The sequence below is a fragment of the Mustela nigripes genome, chromosome 4, assembly GCF_022355385.1.
Source record: "Mustela nigripes isolate SB6536 chromosome 4, MUSNIG.SB6536, whole genome shotgun sequence".
Lineage (NCBI taxonomy): Eukaryota > Metazoa > Chordata > Mammalia > Carnivora > Mustelidae > Mustela > Mustela nigripes.
Window position 1 is genome coordinate 84,939,013 of NC_081560.1, and position 21,459 is coordinate 84,960,471.

Below are 21,459 nucleotides of genomic sequence, written 5' to 3' on the forward strand. Positions count from 1 at the left end.
TTTTTTTTTTTTTTTTTTAATATTTTATTTATTTGACAGACAGAGATCACAAGTAGGCAGAGAGGCAGGCAGAGAGAGAGGAAGGGAAGCAGGCTACCTGCTGAGCAGAAAGCCCGATGTGGGGCTTGATCCCAGGACCCTGAGATCATGACCTGAACCGAAGGCAGAGGCTTAACCCACTGAGCCACCCAGGCACTCCTATATTCTTTACATGATGTTTACCGGCTATGCCTGATTGTCATGCAGAACAGTGACGATTATGTACGTTATAAAAGGTACTTTCAGGGGTGCCTGCGTCAGTCAGCTAAGCATCTGCCTTCGGCTCACCTCACGGTCCCAGAGTTCTGGGATTGAGCCCAAATCAGGTTTGCTGCTCAGTGGGGAGTCTGCTTTTCCCTCTCCCTGTGCCCCTCCCCTCACTCATGCTCTCTTTCTCTTGCAAATATATAACATCTTTTTTTAAAAAAAATAAAATATACTTTCAGATGAACTTCTTTGTAAGTTTTATTAAATTAAATCCTATTCAGGGGGCTCCTGGGTGGCTCAGTCATTTAAGCGTCTGACTCTTGGTTTTGGCTTGGGTTATGATCTCAGGATCATGAGCCCCATATCGGGCTCCGTGCCCAATGAGAAGTCTGTTTGAGGCACTCTCCCTCTCCCTTTGCCCCTCTCCTCAGCTCTCTCTTTCTCTCTAAGATCTATAAATCTTAAAAAAAAAATCCCATTCAGGTCTGTTTACTCAGTCTTTAAAGTTTGATGCCCCTCCAGTGAGATTATCTGATCACGTCTTTCAACATACTAGAAGGAATGTCGTTAGGTGTATTGTATTGGCTTCCTGCTGCTTTCTGTCTTGTCAGTTCACCTGACAAGTTCACCTGGCCAGCTGCTGCAGTAAGAACCTGCGCTGCCCAGACTGAATTTGACAGACAGCACCTTAACTCGGCTGCTCGGCCTGCTTCTTGCTTTTTGCCCAGAGCCGGTGGGAAAATACTCACTCTCTGTGCGTGTGCGGCCTGGAAGAGTGGCTGGGAAGGATTCCCCATAGGACAAGCCGTGACCAATGAGGGGGCAAGACGAGCAGAAGGATAAGTACTCCCCTTTCTGTCCTGGCAGTGGATAGTTCTGAGGTGTCCTCCATGCAGCTCAAGTCCAGAGGTGGTCACGAATTTGATAAGGTCCTGCTTGCTGGAGGGTTCTCCTTCCTGTTTCACGCTCCCTGCTCCCTCACATCATAGCCCTCTTGTCTTAGTTTGGGTTTTCTCTCTAAGTAGAGCTGAGGCAAGCATCTGAATGCAGTTAGTTTATTTGAGGGATGATCCTAGGAAGCGCTGTTAGGGGAGCCTTTAAACAGATCTGAATGAAGGGAGGGAGCAAGCGCGCGGCTGTGGGGAAGGCACACTTCTGACACGGACACCACCAGCACAAAGGTCCTGGGGCCAGAGAGTACTTGGTGGACTTGCTGATAAGGATAGCGAGGAGGTCAATGAGGCTGAACAAAAAAAAAGGGCAGAGTGGTAGGAACTGAAGCCAGAGGAAAACAGGGCTGAAGTATAGGCAGATCATAGAGACCCTACAAGGCCTTTGTTCATTTAAGAGTTCAGAAATGATGGGACCAGAAAGCACTGTAGACTTTGTTATGGCGTTTTGTCCTTTGAACAAATATTTTGGAAAGCCTTATTTTATCTGCCCATGAATGACCCGAAAAGTCATTCGATTATAAAGTGTAGTTTGCCTGGAGCTAATGTTTAACACTCTGTTGCTTATAATGAGATTTTTCCCTTGCAACTGAGACAAACTGTAACATCTTCCACATGAACAAGATAAGGTCCTTTGGTCCACAAACTTGGCAACACAGTTTTTATCCATAGTGCTTCTCTTCTTGGCTGTGGCTGTGGCAGATTAATGTTTAGTTTAGGAAGCAGTAAAAGAGGAGGCGCCTGGCTGGCTCAGTCAGTAGAACATGCAGCTTCTGATCTCAGGGTTGTGAGTTCAAGCCCCATGTTGGGCATTGAGCTTACTTTAAAGAAAAAAAAGATAAAGGAAGAAGAACAGGACCTAGCTGCCCCCTTCACCCTGCCATGGAGTCGCATTTGCCTCAGGCACAGTGCTGGCCTGCCGGGCAGCTATGGGGGTAGCCACATGTGCTGGGCGCCACTGCCCTGAGACTCCTGAGGCCCCCTGTGCCATTATAGTCAAGAGCAGCAGATGCTCCATGGAACTGTGGTTTGGTTCAGGAGCTCCAGGAACCAAAGCTGCTTCCGATCCAGACCCTGTTAGACTCTTCCAACCTTGGCATCATGTGTCTTCACTTGCATCAGACCAGATTCTTTTGCCCACCCTCTACCCTCCCCATGCCATGCCCATCCTTAGGCTTTTATTTATTTTTTTTTAATTTTTTTTTCAATTTATTTAAACTTAAAAAAACAAAGCAGTGTACTTGTTTCTTCCATTCTCCACCCTCACCTCTTGTAACTGCCAGTTTGTTTTCTGTATCTATGAACTTGGGGATTTCTTTCCTTTTTCTAGGAGCCCACGCATTAGAGAAATGATACGGTATTTGTCCTTCCCTGATTTCACTTAGTGACTTGCCCTCAAGATCCTTCCAAATTGTCACTTTTGCTCCTGCTGTCTCTACTTTTTGTGATATCCACAGCCTGTCTGGATCTGCCATACCCTGTGGTGATGCCCTCCCAGGCTCCACTGACATCTGGATTCTCAAACTTCCTAAGACTTTAAGCACTTCTTGGAATCATGGACTTTCATGACTGACAGTGGTTGTAGATCGGTAGATCCAATTCTCTAGTTTTTGCCTTTTTTAATAACAGGGCTCGGAAGCCTAGGAATACTTTGTCCTTTCTGAAAAGTGTCTGTTAGGTTAGCAGCAGAGTGTAAACTGGAACAGATGTCTCTAGAGTCCTAATCCAGAATACGTCATATAACACCATGAAAGCCCATGGTATGTTACTGAGAGAAATTCCTGTTTGCTTGATTACTTTTATCATTATGCTTATTAGTTAGGTGTCGGGCTGCCCCCCCAAAAGGGAAAATCAGTGTAGGAAGATGGTTTTTGTTCTTGAAAATCCTCCCATTTTAAAGTCAGGTGAATTTAGTTGATGGCTGGTTATCAAGTTCACTAGCAAAAAGTCTAAATTCTTTTACTCCTCCTCCGAGGAGGTTCCCCTGCCTGTCCTGTAAAAAATTTTTTTTTCCAAATTGGGATATATAAACTTTTAGGGGAAGACATTAAATAGCCAAATGTCAGCTTGTACCACTTAATATTGTAACTGGAATTATTAATTTAATTATTTACACAATGTAAAATAACTTAATAAAGAAAATTGCTTTTTTTCTCATTCTCACATTTCACAAAGCATTTCTGTTTTTCTTCTCAAGCACCTTTGACACTAATATCTTTTTTTTAAAAAAGATTTTATTTATTTATTAGAGGGAGAGAGAACAAGCACATGTTAGTGGGGAAAGCAGCAGAGGGGGAGGGAGAAGGTGAGGGAAAGAATCTCAAGCAGGCTCCCTACTGAGCATGGAGCCCGATGTAGGGCTCAGTCTCACAACCCCGAGACCCTGACCTGAGCCGAAATCAAGAGTCAGATGCTCGACCCACCAAGCCACCCAGGCACTCTGACACCAATGTCTTTCTTATTCCTAGAGACATTTTTTTTTCTTTTTTGAGTTATCAAGTAGATTACCAACGCTCCTCACCTTTACCTCTGTCCCAGTTACTGGAAGGATAGCCCTTTTGACCTGGCATCTGATCCTGTCACTGGGAATTTTATCCTAAGCTCTAAGTACCACTGACCAAGCAATATTTGATTTTCACTTGTTCTGTCCTTGTATAATTTGGGATCCCACATAGTAACTCACTGTCTTGGTTTTTCAATCATCTTTAAAAGGCATGTTTACAAAGCTATCCAGTGCTTGCCATCCTAAGACCACATCACAGGAATTGTTTTCAATTCTTTGCCTTTATTTGCTGTCAGGTTAGTTTCTTAAATAGTGAAAATCGGCATTGACTCAATTCCAGGCTGCTGTGCTGTCCTGAAATTGTACATTTTTATTCAAAAGCCTTGAGAAAGCCCCTGACCACTCAGCTCTCAGGCAACTCCTTGTCTGAGGTTTCATCTTGGGGAAGGAGGACTGTTGGCCTAAATGTGGATATCTGTGGTGATCCTGTTCCAGTCTGTGTCCAAGGACTTCCTCCTCATTGTTATCTTTTATGACATTCACTGCAGTTTGACACTGAGGAACTAAGTGGGTCTGTATCAGCTTAGCTCCACCACCATCCCAGAGGGAAGCCAGGCCCCTGTCCTCTTCAGCTGCCAACTGGGGCATGGTCATGCATTAGAAATATCTTTACGTTTTCACCCACAAGGGCTATTTGCCCTTGTGCTGCAGAATTGGGAGTGATGGTGAATGGAGCTGTGTTTGCTGAGACTTAGAAGCCTAGAGGGCCTGTGAGGCAGTGCTAGGTGGCTGAGGAATGGGCAGGGGCTTGGTCCTCTCTCTATGTATATCAGTTTCTCCTCCATGAGATTTTCTTCATCTGTTGTGGGTTTTAAGAACTGTCAAAGTAAATTTTAAGAAAATTACTTTTCCCATTGGAAGAGCTAGCACAATAGGTAACCTATTTACACTTTCAAAGTTCAGACTGCAGTGGAGAAGATGACAAACGACATTCTGATCTTCCGTTACTAAAAGCTGCTTTTTCTTTCTAGGATCAAAGTGTTTAACGTTGTTGGTTGAAATCCACCCTGTAAACAACGTGAAGGTTCTAAAAGCCGTGGATAGCTACATTTGGGTGCAGGTAAGCACAGAGCACGTGGCTATCATTCATCTCGCTAATCAAAAGGTGTGAAACCTGGAGGCAATGGTGCTTACCCAGTGTCTTCACAGCAATTATCACATTTAATCCTCAAAGCAATCTGGTAGAAGGGTCTGGCTAGAATTATCTGCTCACCCTTTGCAAACGTGGATATCACGCTCAACCCCACTCCTCTGACTCTGTTTTATCATGGTTTGAGTGAGAGTCATGTAACAAGTTGACTTGGTAAAATGCTGACTCTCAACACACATCGGAGGTAAGTTTAAAAAATGGTTTCTGTAATGTACTCCTGTAGTTCAGAATAAATAGGAATAAATGGCTTAATCCCTGACTTTATCATCTCCGTGGAAGGACCCAGAAGTACCATGTGTCTGGGGCAGGTGGACCAGACATAGTTTGTTCATTACTCGCATGCTCTGAACCTGTGAGTTGTACTACTTACCACAGTCTATTTGTAACACCAAAGTCAGTACTCACAGCGCTTTTATACTCGTCTGCACACATGAGCGTGCAGCGGTGAAAAATTTGTTACCTGGCTGAGGCCGACCGAGGTGACGCTCGGCTTCTCGGCTCGCCTCTCTCCCTGTAAATGGGTGTCGTTTTCATGATCTCTTTAGTGCCATGATTTTCACATTTGGGGGCTTTTCGCTGGTGATTTCACTATTGAAACTGTTCCCCACAAAGACCGCCCAAGAGCTATGTCGGGTGCCTGAGCGCATGAAGGCTGAGCTGTTGTTTATAGAGAAAATATATGGGTTAGATATGCTGCGTTCAGGCATGAGAGTTCAGGCATGAGATTACAGCGCTGTTGCCCATGAGTTCAATGCTAATGTATCAACAATGTCTATTAAATAAAAGCTCTTTAAAACAAAGCACACATGAAACAAGGTTATGTATTACTTGGTTGGCAAATATCCTTGCATTTCCCGTGGGAGCGGCCGTTTGGTATTTCACTCGGTATTTCACTCATGGTGGTGTTGGTGGCACTCTGTAGACTGTGCAGGGCTGGAGCGTGACTTCCCTGTGTAACCTGAACCATCTGCTTCTCGTCCCCCCTACCTCCTCCCCGCCTCGAGCCTCTGGGTCTTCCTCTTGCAGTGGGTCAGGAGGGGGCTTCTCTCCCATCTGCCCCCTTGAGTCTTAACCAGCAGCTAGGGCCTGCTTGCAGACAGGGCCTGGCGCCAAGCTCCTGGGCCACCTTCCCCCTCCCCCAGGAAGCTGCTGTGTTGATACTGTCATCAGTACTGGAGTGACTTTGGAACAACCATATCCCTTTTCTGGCATGTTCTTTTGGCTTCCTTAGCATCTCCATCCATGGCTGTGTCTGGCAATGGAGATGTTATTGAACGGTGGAGGCAGCTAAAGGGAATCAGAGCCCTGGAAGGACAAGAGATTTTATAGGTATGTGGTCACACAGCAGTGCAAATGTATTAACAAGTACTGAATTGTATATTTTAAAACAGTTAAAAAGGTGATTTTTCTGCTATGCAAATTTTATCTCAATTTAAAGGAAAAAATTAATAGTACATGACACGTGACTGCTTCCTTAGGCCAAAGGGAAAGTCCCCGTCCAAATGAAGTAAAACCTGTCCTTGTTGGGGTGCCTGGGTGGCTCAGTCATTGTGCGTCTGCCTTTGGCTCAGGTCATGAGCCAGAGGTCCAGTGATCAAGCCCCCCATCAGGCTCCCTGCTCAGCAGAGAGCCTGCTTCTCCCTCTCCCACTCTCCCTGCTTGTGTTCCTCTTCTTGCTGTCTCTCTCTCTCTCTGACAAATAAATAAATAAATAAACTCTTAAAACAAAACCCTGTCCTTGTTTTGTGGACCCATCTCTGTTCCTAGCCCTTCTCCCTGCTCCTCATGCCTGTCCCTCTGGGGGGAGAAAAATTCCTCAAACCTCCCTCCAGGGCAGACCTCTAACCCCCTTGCCCCTTCCCTCTCCCCTTTACAGAAATGCCATTCATTGTCCACTGAGTTTGGCTTTGCCCTGCAACCTGTCTCCCTTTCCTTACCAAAACATGCATGATGATCTCCGGTAGTGCGTCCCCAAGTCTGTATGTACAGCCTCGACCTCCTTCAGAGAGAAACTTCAGCAGGACAGGAGTGGGTGGGGCTTGGGTCCCAATATGGTCGCTTCTGAGAATTGCCTATCAGCAAGCCCTGCATCTTCCAGAGAGTTCCAGATACCCATCTATAGTACATATCTACCAACTAGAATTACTCATCAGAGTCTAGTTCCATAGTGGTGAAGATAAATATTCCCCTAATATGATGTAATCTATACAGATTTCTACTGACACTGCAAAATCCAAAGAAAACTTTGGATTTCTTTTTCTTTTTCTTTTTTTTTTCCTGAAGCCTGTCTGTCTGTAGTCTTACTTCCAGACTCTAGGGCTGCTTCGTCATAGAATGAAAACCTCCAACACCTAAATGGAACTTTTAAAATCATGTTCTTACTGATGGCCACGCAAAGACCAGACAAAAGTTTAGAACTTGTCAGCACCTTTCTCCAGGTCACAGTCCTAAGCAAGCATGCCTTGGCCACCTCTGTGGTCCCAAGGGAGGCTGAATTGTCTTCCGTAGGACTGTCTCCTTGTCATGAGCCACTGAGTGTTTGCTCTTTCATTATCTGTATGGTGTTACTCAGCTTTGCTCCCCGATCCCAGGACACAGTTTCCTGTCTGATATGCACAGTTTCACAAAATCAAGGCATAATAGGTTCTACATTATTTTCTTTCTTTCTTTCTTTCTTTTTTTTTTTTTAAGATTTTATTTATTTAACAGACAGAGATCACAAGTAGGCAGAGAGAGAGGAGGAAGCAGGCTCTCTGCTGAGCAGAGAGCCTGATGTGGGGCTCGATCCCATGACCCTGGGATCATGACCTGAGCTGAAGGCAGAGGCTTTAACCCATTGAGCCACCCAGGCACCCCGTTTCTACATTATTTTCATAGCTGAGTTCTGCATTGCTGTCTATTGTATAATTTTGAAGTTTTTGCTGTGGAGAAATGATGTATAGTTAATGTTTTGTTTCTCAATTCTAAAAAGGAAACTTGACAACGGACAATTTGAAAAATTTACCAGTTGTATTTCCATTTCGTCAGCATGAAAAGTTAGGGCACCAGGGAATATCTTTTGTCAAAATTTTTCCTAGTCTTTAGAGAGGCTGCTGACTATAAAGTAGGGACCTAAAAAGGTTATATTCTTTCATTGTGCTTTGAGGGTTGGAGGGAAAAACCAAAATCCACTGGTGGATCCTATCTTGTAAGCGGTCTTTAATGTTGCAAAACGAAACTGCTCATTTCTAGTTACCCTTTTGATGATGAAAGAATTAAGTCACTGGAGTCATCCTAGGACCCTTTTCAAACCTCATTATCACGGCTCGTAGCGTCAGGTCCGTGTTTCTGGCTGACTGCTTTGTCCTGTGGGCTAGCACATATGGGAGGGCACAGACAAGGAGGAATGGGGTGGATGGATCAAGCCTTTTCTTCCTGGAGCAGTCATTCTATTATTTGAGGCTTGTAAATCCTCCACCGCAGACCAGGCTGTGACTCACCGTTCTTTCTTGGAAAGTCCCGTGTTACGTTGTGCTTTGTCTCTTGGATGGGGGACTACTTTGGAAGTTGTCGGAGAGCTTGTGTTTACTGGGTTGTCAAATTAAATATGACGCTTAGTTGCAAAACAGACGTATTGATCACTTTTTTTGTGCACGTGGAAAAGAACTTTCTGTATAGCTGTTGCTTATATTGTTTCTGATTGGCTTCAGAATCACGTATTCCAAAATAGGGAGCCGCATCTCTAGAAATAGCTTCTACTTTAACCTTGTGGAAATGAATTATGGCGGACCTGCTGTCAATTTCCCCCTGGAAACTGAGCTCCTGAAAGTGTTTCTTTTTCCTCTTTGGCTCTGTCTGTAATATGCGTGTGTGTATTTGTGTGTGTGTGTGTGTGTGTGTGTGTGATTTGCCTCAACTATTCTATTGTTCTCAGCACCTTCTGTGGTAAGTAGTAGTGCAGTGATCAGAAACTTTTGAAATATTTGTATAAGCAAGGTAGTTACTGCTTATGACTTTGATTCATTTCCATTTTACAGTTTCTCTACCCACATGTGGAAAGTCGCCCTCTTGCAGAGAACCATCTGTTACTGATTTCAGAAGAGAAATGTAAGTGTATCTTTTACCAGTATATATGAACATGAAGGGCACATCTCTTAGTCAAGTATGGAACTTGACTGAATCTTCTAGATATACACTCCCCAGTCCTAAAGGTCCAACTGACCTTTGATGTCCATTTAAGACCTAGCACTCCTATGGGAGGGCTTTTCTTTCTGCCTCCACTTGTTCCCTTGGCTCTGCTCTGTTTCCCCATCCTGGGAATGATGGCCTCCTACATACATGGATTTCCACGTTTGTCACACAGTAGAGTGTAGGACAATTATGGAGGTCATTTTTGCCTTCTTTAGGATGTCTGTTACCTCAGATTGAGAAAGGGGAAGGTATTAGAAGCCAGAAGAATTTGATGATAGAATTAGAAGACACATACTTGGTCAAATTCAGGTGGAGGCATATAAGAATGGGATGTCCTTTAATGATGTTTATTTACAATTTTGGGTGGGAAAGGTGGCAGAGAAGGGACAAAATCCACTGGTGGCTCTTATCTAGTAAGCCATCTTTCATGATACAAAGTGGGACTGCTGATTTGTAATGGGAAGGACAGGCCTGAGAGGCTTAGGTTATGTTCAGTGTCTATGCTCACGACCAATTATGTATCCCACCTTTTTGTAACTAGAATTGGCAGGTTAAGTGTGGCCAAATCTAGATTGCTTATTGAGAGAATGGGACCATTTGGGAAGTGCTTAGAGATAAACTCGGCCAGAGGAACCAGTGTTAGCTACAAATAAGACTGATGGTGCAGGGAAGGCCAACATTTGGGGGAACCCAGGGGAGGGGAAGGGCAAAATGCTTTATGTATTATTGATATTGAAGAGCAGAGTAAATGCTGGGTTAGCGATAGACGGTAGAGGGAGTCTGGAGAAAGGTGGGTTTTGTTTTGCACTTGTATCATGAAACTGCCATGTGTAATGATACTGTTTTTCCAACCAGCTGATGAATCTGCTTTATCTTTATAAATCAAGGTTCACCGCTGTTAGGGGTAAAAAAGTGCTCATGATTTTCACAAAGGTTCAACTGTCTTTCTCTTGTTTCTCTTTTTAAAGATATTGAAAAGTTTCATATCCAAGTCATCCAAGAAGATGGAAATAGAGTGGTAAATATTTGAAATCTCTTTTACTTTGAAGTGGCATTTCGAGACTGTTAAAGATAGAGTATTGTTATAGACGCAGACTACTTTCTTTATTCCGTGTCTTTCACATTATAGACTTGCTGTTGTAACATGTGGAGTAATACAAGACGTAGAAAGGAGTTAATTATCATCTTTATCTTGACCTCACTCTCCAACCTCAGTCTCCTGAGATAACTCAAGACAGCTTTGTGGGACTCTTTCTACACCTTTACCTTGCTCATGCACACGTACACACAGTTGGGTGCACATGCACAGATTCAGTTGTTTTTACCAAAATAGAATCACAATATGTATGTTAACTGGCCATTTTGGTTTTTACTTTTAACTTAATATATCAGGGTTATTCCTACAGGTTTTTAAATGGAGATAGAACACTTTTCCCCCTAATTTTTAGACATACATAGAATAAATGGGATCATAACTATGTGTTTATATATATACACACACACACACATACACATATATATGTAAAAGAGGAGGTATATATAGTTTTATAGTTCAATTGTCTTCTTTTTTTTAATTGCTTGTATTCCACTTCTCCCTTGCCTTTTCACCTCTGACTTTTGTCTGTAACCTATTATGTTTCCTTTCATGCACTTCTCTGAACCTGTGTATTTGCCATCCCCACCACTGACACACCCAGGGGTTTATCCTTCATTCCTTCCTCATTCAACTTTGTGGCATTATCTACAAGTCAACCAGAATAGGTCAATTCATTCTTTTTAGAAGTACGTAATAGTCCCTGGTATGGATATACACAGTTTCAGTCATTCTCCTGTGGGTGGACACTCACTTGATTGCCACTTTTTGTTGTTATTATTCATCTGTTTGTGTTACAGATCATCTCAAAAAAATTTTTTATAGCTTTATGTATTTGGTACACATATTTCTTTGGGCTAAATCCTCAGGGATGGGTAGTTGGGTTGACAGGTACATGCATTTAATACATTTCAACAGATTTTGCTAGCTTGCTTTCCAAAAAACCTTGTAACAATTCACAGTTGTACAAGCAATGGGTAAGAGTACCCCTTCCCTCTATCCATACCAGTCATAGGTGCATTTTCCCTTTTTAAAAAATATTTCCAATTTGTTGAGGGTTAAGTTGATAACATTATTATTTTAGTTGGTATTTCCATTACTATCACTGGCTGTGTGAATTTGTTTTTCTGAAAATTGCTTAGTTATATCCTCATCTGTTTTTCTATTGCGTTGTCTATTTTCTTGACTCTGAAAGATCATAATATATTATTCATATTAAAAAATACTTCCTTCAATATTTAAATAGCTTGCATCAAAATAATCCTTCTCTGAAGATTTTAATTTTAAAGTTACATGAAGAACATGAAATGGAAAATGGTATTTATTCATTATATATCTCTCATTAAAAGCCTCAAATGAAGAGGCCTGGCTGGAATGACTAGAAAGTGTGTCACTGGAACCCTGGGCCACCAGGGGCATTGTGGCAGGCTACAGATGCCTGGCTTGGCCCGGGGTCAGAAAAGAAGCTGGAGAGGAAGACGAACCAAGGCAGAATCCCAAAACCAGCAATGCGTATTTAGAGGAGAGAGTCACATAAACAATCCAGGGTCAGTGAAATAAATAAGACCAGGAATGGGGACCGACAGAGGGCTGGCTGCTTAGAAGAAGGGCTGGGGGCTGTGAAGCTACGGCAGAGTGAGGCCAGGGGACCCCTGTCAGTGACCAACGCGGGGTGGCCACAGCACACCATCACCCTTGCCTGCCTCCTCTGAAGCATCGCTGCTCTCCTTCTTCTTGCTGTTGTCCTTCTTTTTTAAAAGAAGATTTATTTATTTACTTGAAAGAAAGAGCACACACATATATGGGAAAGGAGCAGAGGGAGACAAAGTCTCAAGCAGACACCCTACTGAGCACAGAGCAGGCATGGGAATTGATCCCAGGACCCTGAGATCATAACCTGAACTGAAACCAAAAGTCAGATGCCTAATTGGCCGAGCCCCTAGGATCCCCCACTGTCCATATCCTTAAGGGCTTAGAGGACAGCTTCTCAAGGCAGTGTGTGGTTCCATGCATTCATAACAACATCGGGTGGCAGATAGGCAGTGGGATAATTATCCCCATGTTTACAGAGCAAGCAAGTTCCCCAGAGACGAGGGAACTCTAGAGAGGGACAAAACTGAGATGTGCATCTGGGTGACCACACTCTGATGATCATGTTCTTGTCAGCATATATATATACCTTTATCGGGGGCTCCCCAGATCTGTTCTAATTGAACACATTTCAGAAGAATAGAAACAAGATGCATTGCCCAAAGTTTAGAATCTTATTGAGAACAGAAGTTGAGAATATAAAGGTGTTGTAGGAGAGTGCATACTCATCGGGGTAGACTTACAGCATTAGTTCACTGTAACTGTAATAGAAGTATGCCAGAGTACCATAAGAATACAGAGGCAAGGAGCTTTGCCTTGGGAGGAGGTGACGGAGGGCTTTGTACAGGAGGCCATGCCTAAGTTGGGTCTTGAAGGAGGGTAGTATCACCATACTCACTGCGGAAGACATAAAGGTAGGAAGCATGACCAAAGACACACGCATAGCTTACGGCTGATCTGTGGGGAGTGCTCCCCACCCCCAGGCCTGAGTTCTTTCCTTGGCATCACTGCTGCTATCTTTGGTGGTAAAGCCCCTTTGTCTACAGATACTTGAGCAGGCTATGTACCGAATGGGAAGCTTTGAATCTTCTGTTGGCCCCAGTGTTGATTTGTGGTAGGTGTGTCTTTGCTTTCAACAGCCTCAGCCTTTCTGGCTAACTAGGGACAAGAATAATATAATTTGTTATACAGTGTGTGGAAAGAGCAAGTAATTAAATCGTGCCTTTAGTCTTTTCTGGAAAGACTTCCCGTGTGTATGCGTTGGGGGTAGGAGAATGCTAAAATTAAACTGTGGGACTATTTACCTGTATTATAAAGATAAAATATGCAAAATACTAAATCCAGAAATATTCTCCTTTAAAATAGTTGGTTATCTCTAAAATCTCGTTGCCTCTTTAGGTACTTAAAGACTCTGGCCATCTCCCAAGAGAGAGGGTAGCTGAGGATTTTGTTTGGGCTCAATGGGATATGTCAGAGCAGAGATTATACTACGTTGACCTGAAGGTAAAAACTAGTTCACTGGCCTCCTTTTTCCCGGAACAACCTAATTTGGACGTTCTCATTATTATAATTTATTAATCTCTGCATTTTCATTGCTGGGGACAGTTAATGAAACTTTACTAAAAATATGAAGTATTTTCAATACTGTCTACCTCTTGGTTGCTTCCCTTCCTCTCTCCTTTTCTCTTTTACTAATGTTGTTGATCTTTTATTTTTATTGATTTTTTTTTTAATTTTAAAGATTTTATTTATTTATTTGACAGAGATCACAAGTAGGCAGAGAGAGAGGAGAAAGCTGGCTCCCTGCTGAGCAGAGAGCCCGATGCGGGGCTCGATCCCAGGACGCTGGGATCATGACCTGAGCCGAAGGCAGAGGCTTAACCCACTGAGCCACCCAGGTGCACCTTTATTGTTTTTTAAAGGTTTTATTTGGGCACCTGGGTAGCTCAGTCGCTTAAGTGTCTGCCTTTGGCTCAAGCCAAGATCCCAGGGTCCTGGGATCTAGTCCTACATCTAGCTCCATTCTCAGCAGGGAGCCTGCTTCTTCTGCCGCCCCCCGCCCCCTGCCGCTTGTGCTCACTCACTCTCTCTGTCAAATAAATAAAATCTTAAAAAAAAAAAGATTTTATTTGTTTATTTAGAGAGAGGGCCTGCTCATGCATGCACATCAGCAAGGGGGCACGGAGAGAGAGAGGGAGAGGGAGAGAGAGCATCTCTAGCAGACTCTGCACTGAGCACAGAGCCCAACAAGGGGATCTATCCCACGACCCCAAGATCTTGACCTGAGCCAAAACCAAGAGTCAGACACCAACTGACTGTGCCACCCAGGCTCCCCTGTTGATCTTTTTTTTTTTTTTTTAATTTTTTTTTTTTAAGTCATCTCTAAATCCAAGTGAGGTTCAAACTCAAAACCCGAAGATTGAGTTGTACACTCTACAACCTGAGCCAGTCAGGTGCTCTTTGTTGATTTTCTTTTTTTTTTTTTTTTGTAATTTGTCATTTATTCTCTTTTCTCTTTTAGATGTCAAGGAGTGTCTTAAAATGCATCCAGTTTTCTGCTGATGGGAAGTTTAACTTAATGGTAAGTCCAAGAGAATGATGGGCAATAGAAAATTTTAGGACACGTGGCCTCCTTTTAAAGAGAGCTGTTATCAGAAATAGCATTTTAGCATTCTTGTGGTGTTAGTCACTTGCATTAGGGACAAATACAGTAAACACAGATGATTCGAAGAGCACACAGGAAATTTCTGCTAATCGAATACCTTTTATTAAAGACACAAGCGTATGAGTGAGGACGTATAGAAGGTAGTAGGTATGGTCTATAGTAGATAGCTTTAAGTGGTTACAAGTCACTTAACCCAAAAAGACTTGTGAGGATGGTGGAGTTGAGAGAAGGGTAAAACATCAATGAGACTGTATTGACTGATTAGTAAAAATCTAGCATCACTCCTGGCAAAGCCATTTGGAATGCTGGTCTTGTGGGGAGGAATCCTAAATATCTTTACCTGTGATGAAGAGCATGTTATTCTTCACTAGGATTAGTACTGGTGTCCTATATAGATTGATATCATAGCATTACAAGAATTACACTTATTCCTCCTGCCCTTTTTTTTTTTTTTTTTTAAACTCACTCATTCTTCTCCTAAAGTCATCCAGTCCTTCCCTCTGTGCATGGTCATCTGTGTCTTGTAAAAAGTCTGCCCCTTCTGATTGTCATATTATATAACCCATTTATGATATTCAAAGCTGAGGCAAAGTTTGTCAAGTATTAGCCCTTTAAGAAATAAATATACACCAAGCCTCTGATTGTGTGTAAACTCTAGAATATTCCCAGCGGATTCCCTATGCTGTGAATTTGGGGGATAACATCTTAAGATAATGATGGTTAAAAGGGCTTTTCATCAGTAGGCAAGCACAGCTATTATTGCTAAATTAATGTCATTTTTTGGTTTGTTTTCTTATGATTTTTTGACAGTTTGAAGCACCCTTGGATATAACATTAAGTGACTCGGGATTTAAGTAAGTTACTCATTGATTACTGCTAATTTTTATAGACACTCTGGGCAGAATGACTATATTTATACCTAATGTATGGTATGCAGTTATAAGGACAATTCAATATTCTGTGTGTGTGTGTTTGTGTGTGAGACCTTTGATATTTCTGTTCTCTATAGGCAATATAAACACCTTTATCAAGCACAAACACAGAGTTTTTCATGTAAAGTCAATCATATTGATTTTCGTAGCCGTTTATTCCTGTAGGATGTTTCCATTTCTTTTGATCCGTCAAAGTGCTCTTCCTGTGATTCAATGAAAGGATTTGAACAAACATCAAACCCCTTCCCTCGTTGCCATCGGAGAGCAGGTTGCAATCAATAGATGTGTGGCTCAGCTCTGTCTGTTGTGTTACCATTTTTCTGTTTTCCTTTTTACACCTTTACAAAGGTGAGCTTTTCTTCCCCCAGACTAGTTTACATTGAGTGAAAACATGAACATTTTTGAAAAAATAGACACAAGCCCACTAGTTCACAGAAGACATGGAAGTCCTCTTGAATTAGAATCATGATAACCCTAAACTGTTCTGTATTTCAGTAGCTTTATTTCTTCATATATGAACACTTGGTTACACTTGTTTTGAAACCGTATATGTGGTTCTCTCTTTTAGAAAAAAGTTCTAGTACTTTCAACTTCTGTTTTTCTTTTTTTCCTCTCTGTTGCCAGGGCCATGCCATTGACATATTTTTTGTTACTGTTTTAATACTGTTTTAGTTACTGTTTTACTTATACAAAAAAATAAGACATCAACTTAAATTTCTCAGGTACAAGTCTTTACTTCTGTGGGTATGTTATAGTGGTTACTACCATTTATGAAAGAACTTTAATTTTTATTTATTTTTACTTAAAAAATTCTTATTAAAGTGTGGTTGACACACAATGTGATATTAGTTTCAAGCATACAATATATGGTGCAGTGCTCACTGCCTTAGGTGAAAGAGGGAACTAATTTTTAAATGTATTCAGTTTCTTATCCTTTATGTTCTTAGACTTGTAAACTTTGGATGTGATGATCTTCAAGACCAAAAGAACTTATCCAAACACCTGACTCTGTGCGTTTTTACCAACCATACAGGTAGACCCAAGATTGTATTTATCAATTTATTCAGTTATACTGAGTTCTATAAAAAATGTAGTCATTGTTTAGCCATAAGGATCCTGAAAATTTACTTAAAATATACGATATTACATATGTGATCAGATGGACATTTATATACCAAATTATCTTCTCCACTACCGTTTTATACATTCACTGTTTGTATTAAAGAAGCCACAGCCAACAGTCAGCAGGGTTATTGTTCTAGTAATTATTTCTGGTTTTTAAAAGGGGGATAGATTCATATGGAATTGATCCACATTTTCACCTGCTTCATCTTTTAGCAAATGGCATCCTATTATAGGGATGTTTTCTGTGTCAGGCTTACTGATAAATTTGGGTTCTAAAGCTATGTACCTAGCTGCTCTAAGAATCATTCTATAACTTACTGAGCTAACAACCAAAGCTTGACATACAGTTATTAGTGTACTGTAATTGTCTAAACAGTCAACTCTAATAACGAAATCTAATAGCCTTTTTAAATACTCGAGCTCGAGTGGACAGTTACCACTGAGTTAAGTAGCACTTGGGATAAAACTGTATTCCTTTAAAGTCAAATTATGTGGTATTCACAAGGCCAGTGTTTATGGAGACTTAATGTGTGCTGGGTATTGGCGATAACAATGATGAGCAAAACGGACCTAACTTTTATTGGTACAGAAGTTACTGTTTGGAATTTAGGCATTATATAAGTACAGACATAGCATTTCAATAGAATTGTGATAAATTGTAGGAATTAGGAAGTTATGAGAGTATGTGATCAAGGTTTAATGGAGGATGCTAGGGTCTTCAGATACGTTCTAGTTCAGCTCGTCTATTCCTGTTGGTCTTACCCTCCAGGACATTGTGCCGCATTCTGTCTTAGTCCTGAAAATTGTCCCCTTTTCCACCTCACTCCATAATCCATTCCACTTTTTCCAGTTTCTCTCACGCATGAAGTCCCTCCATAAGCCAGTTTTGGGAGTTTAGGGAAGGAAGTGATATTTCATTTGAGACTCGGAGGGTGAACCATGGAACTGAGTAGAGTGAGCAAGAGGAGAGGCCCGTGGGGGAGAGCTGAAGAGTAGGCTTGAGCCAAGTGATATAGGGCCTTGAAGACTGTGAAAGATTTTGTATTTTATTCTCAGAGTTCTAAAATCATTAAAGGCTTTTTAAAAAATTTTTAGAATGTTCAAGCATTACAGGAAAGTTCAAGAACAGAATGAACATTCATGTACATTTTACTTAATTTGTGTCATTTACAATATTTACTTGATTATTATCCCCATGCATGGGTCCCATATTCTCCCTTTTGACTAAACCATTCAAAAGTAAGTTGCAGACATCCTGACACTTTACCACTAAATAATTTGGCATGTATCTCCTTTACATAACCTCTGTCCCATTATCACTGAGAAAAATTAATCACACTAATAATAATTATTTCATATTCAAATTTCCATAATTATTTTTAAAAGTCCTATATATGTATAGATTTCTATATGTGTATTTATATGCATATGTGTTATATATGTATGTATGTATACAAATGAACAAATGTGTGCATGTGTATAACTTTTAAAGTCAGGATGCCATCAAGACTCATGTATTATTTCTGGTTATTATGTCTTTGTCATCTGTTTTAATGTAGATCACTTCCCTCCCCCTATGTTCTACCCGCTTTGTTTTTCTTTCACTACATTGATATTTTGTTACATTTGTGAAATGTCCTACATTCTGGATTTGTCTCTTTGTTTCCTTGTGGAAGTATTTAACTCCTTCCTCTATCCTCCACATTCTCTGAAAATAGGTAGACTGAAAGGCACCATTACGCATAGGTTAAAATTTTTTCACAAGAATACTTTGTGGGGGATATTGTGAAATTTACTTACACCAGATCAGGAGGCACATAATGTCAGGATGTCCTACTATTTGTGGTGCCAAGTTTGGTCATTCAGTTACATGGTAACCACAGTCGCTCTCCCTTAAAAAGGTCCATTTTGATCCTTGCATAAGTGATCTGTGAAGTATTTGGCACGGCGGGAGTGCCCCATTCCCCAACAACTTCTCAAGCGGCATTCCTTGATGCTGCTTCATGTAAGTGTTTTCAGCAGGCTGTGATGTGATTAGATATGCATTTTTGAAAGGTCACTGGCTGCCGTGTGAAGAATGGATTGGAGGAGGCAAGAGAAAAAGTAGGCAATGAGCAGTTAGGCTGAGTTTGTAGTCCTACGTTTGGGTGGAGGACAGTTGAACTAGGATGAGGGGCACATCTAGGATGAGATGTGTTTGGAGATAGAACTGAGAAGACTGGCTGTCAGCTGGAAAGGAATGGTTCTCAGGTTTCTGGCATAAGCAAGTGGGTGAAAAGAGGGCCATTTTCTGACATGTAGTGCTTTGGGTGGGGCCTTGAAAGGGAGACGGTGAGGGTTGTTTTGGACATGTCAACCTAGAGATCTGGGACTCGGAAGAGAGGTCGTCAGGGCGGGGCATGAACAAATGTGGCAGTTTTTTAAGACTGTAGTGGGCATTGGAAGCCTTGGGAGGATATAGGATCAAAAGGGAAGAAGCTAAGGAATAAGATTTGAGAAGCAAATATGTAAAGGTGAGGTTGAATATCCAAAGAAGAAAAGAAGAGTGTCTGGAGAGAAGGGGAAAACCAAGCGCTTTGCTGTAGCAGCCAAAGGCGGAGGGAGTTTGACCAAGGGGAAGGTGGCTAAGCATTAGTAGGTAGTGAAAGCCGGAGTTCCTGGGTCTGGGAGCACAGAGGTTAACGTGAGCACTTTGTTTGGGTGCCTGAGGTGGAATTTTGGTGGTCCTGGGTCAAATGTCATGTGGGAGGTAAAAAAAAATCACAACGGTGTAGACATGAGAGAGGCAGCAGCTGGAAGGGGAAGAAAGATGTAGGGAATATTATTTTTGAAGATGGTAGAGACTCCAGTATGTTTGAAGGCTCATGAGGCCAGAGAGAAGACGACAGTACACGGCAGACAGGAAGAACGGGTCCAGTGCATTTGCTGAGCCGGTGGGAGGTAATGGGGTCCAGAATTCACGTGGGGGGACGAGGGTTGGTTCTTCTTTAGGACTTCACTTTAAATCTGCTGACTACAAACAATCATTTTAGGCTTTCCTTCTTTGAAGCTGTAATTCCTTTTCATTTTATTCCCATAGGAATTTCTCACGAACAGTAGCAGCTATAACTTATAAACGGGTGATCTGTGACATCAGATGTTAGGTTTATCGGCAGGAGCGGTGGGAGAATCTGTTCTCCCCTTTCTCAGCGATGGCTAGGAAAGTCGAACAGGAGCCTTGCTCTTCACAGTCAGCTCTCAAATAGAAATAAGCCTGTTCCAAATGGGATGCTTCTCGATTTAGGATGCAGCTAGCCTGAGAAGCAACCTTTGGGTTTTTAATTGATAAGCCACCAGCTCATGTATTTTCCAAATGGCTTTGTAAGATGATTTTTTTTTCACCTTTGTGGTAAAACAAAGAAAAACCTACTTTGGTGAAGTAGGAATGGAGAAGGCAGCAAAGAGTCTCATCCCCACACGGCTCCCTGAACACTAGACAGCCTCCTTTCCCGCGGGCATGGAGACCAGAGAACAGCGTTCATGAAATGAGTGCTGGCCGACTCAGGGTCTTAAACAGACGCAATGTTGTGTCCGTGATGATGCCGTCACGGTGTTTGATGTTCATTTGTCCCATGTTGGTCGTTGGGAGCTACTTCGCCCTTTCAGCGTTACTTGTTACCTTCTTGAAAGCATCTTTGTCCTGAATTTTTCTGCCCTAAGTCACGAAATTCCCTACCTTCCAAGTATGGAGAGGTTAAATGGATAAGGGGTTTCTGATGATAGGCGATGGTGGACAAAAGGGCTGCTTCTGTATAAAGATTGAGCTCATGCAGATTCTTTTTTTTTTTTTTTTGAAGATTTTATTTGACAGAGAGAGAGATCACAAGTATGTAGAGAGGCAGGCAGAGAGAGGGGGAAGCAGGCTCCCTGCTGAGCAGAAAACCCGATGCGGGGCTTGATTCCAGGACCCTGAGATCATGACCTGAGCCTAAGGCAGAGGCTTAACCCACTGAGCCACCCAGGCACCCCAATCTCATGTAGATTTTTAAAAATAATTCTTAGCAGGAGGGTAAGTCAGATTCCCTAAAGCAGTGAAGGGAAGAAAATATTCTTCTTTTTTTTTTTTTTTAAGATTTTATTTATTTATTTGAGAAAGAGTGAGAGATAGCACAAGCATGCAGAGGGGTGGAAGTAGAAGCAGAGTCCCCACTAAGCAGGGAGCCTGATGCAGGATTTGATCCCAGGACCCTGGGATCATGACCTGAGCCAAAGGCAAATGCTTAACTGTCTGAGCCACCCAGGTGCCCAAGGAAAGAAAATATTCTTATTCCTGTCCCATTTAATAGTCAACTGTGCAGCTACAATTAAGCCAGTGGCTGTCCTTCTTTCTTGGGCACCATCTACTGGGAGGTGGTCAGGGGTGAAAAGTGTACATTCTCTTTCCTGTTCATATAATCGCAAGAGTTACCCTCCACAAGTTCCCAGAATTAGTCCTGTGTTTTAGCATTTTATAGAGCCTTTTACAATGAGATAATTTCCCTTGGAAAACTTTGTCTGTAATAGCTTTCATTGTCCAAATAGTTTCCCAAAGCCTAGCCAACTTTAAGATTTTTTCTTCATCATTGATGAATATTTATTAAACATCTCTTTTTGGATACACCATTAAGAGCATGTTTTGTTTTTTCAAACTGTGACTTCCCTCAACTTGTAAATAGCTGCTAAATCATTATGGAAGAAGAATAATCACAGCTAACCTTTATAGCCAGATATAACTTCTTCCCACAGCTTTATACATACTATCTCATTTAGTTCTTATGTTGGAACTATATGAAGTAGGTTCTATATTTTCTTTATTTACAGCTGAGGAAACTGAGATTTAAAGAATTTAATTATGTTGCCCCAGCTACATTTTATTTATTTTTTAAGCTTATTTACTTATTTAAGTAATCTCTACACCCAACATGGGGCTTGAACCCATGACCCTGAAATCAGGAGT

General features: G+C 41.7%; 1 protein-coding gene across 7 annotated transcripts in view; it reads left to right on the forward strand.

Annotated features, from left to right (window-relative positions):
* The window catches only part of GSAP (gamma-secretase activating protein), an 83,597-nt gene that overhangs the window by 17,006 nt on the left and 45,132 nt on the right, over positions 1-21,459 (forward strand). For all 7 annotated transcript variants that reach the window (XR_009403859.1, XR_009403860.1, XM_059396977.1 and 4 more), the window contains exons 6-12: positions 4,731-4,819; positions 8,926-8,995; positions 10,048-10,097; positions 13,161-13,265; positions 14,284-14,343; positions 15,238-15,281; positions 16,307-16,392. Coding sequence is in view for 5 of the 7 variants with exons in the window: in XM_059396977.1 (XP_059252960.1) it covers positions 4,731-4,819; positions 8,926-8,995; positions 10,048-10,097; positions 13,161-13,265; positions 14,284-14,343; positions 15,238-15,281; positions 16,307-16,392 (504 nt within the window). In the remaining 2 variants the exon portion in view is untranslated. The remainder of the gene's footprint in view (positions 1-4,730; positions 4,820-8,925; positions 8,996-10,047; positions 10,098-13,160; positions 13,266-14,283; positions 14,344-15,237; positions 15,282-16,306; positions 16,393-21,459) is intronic.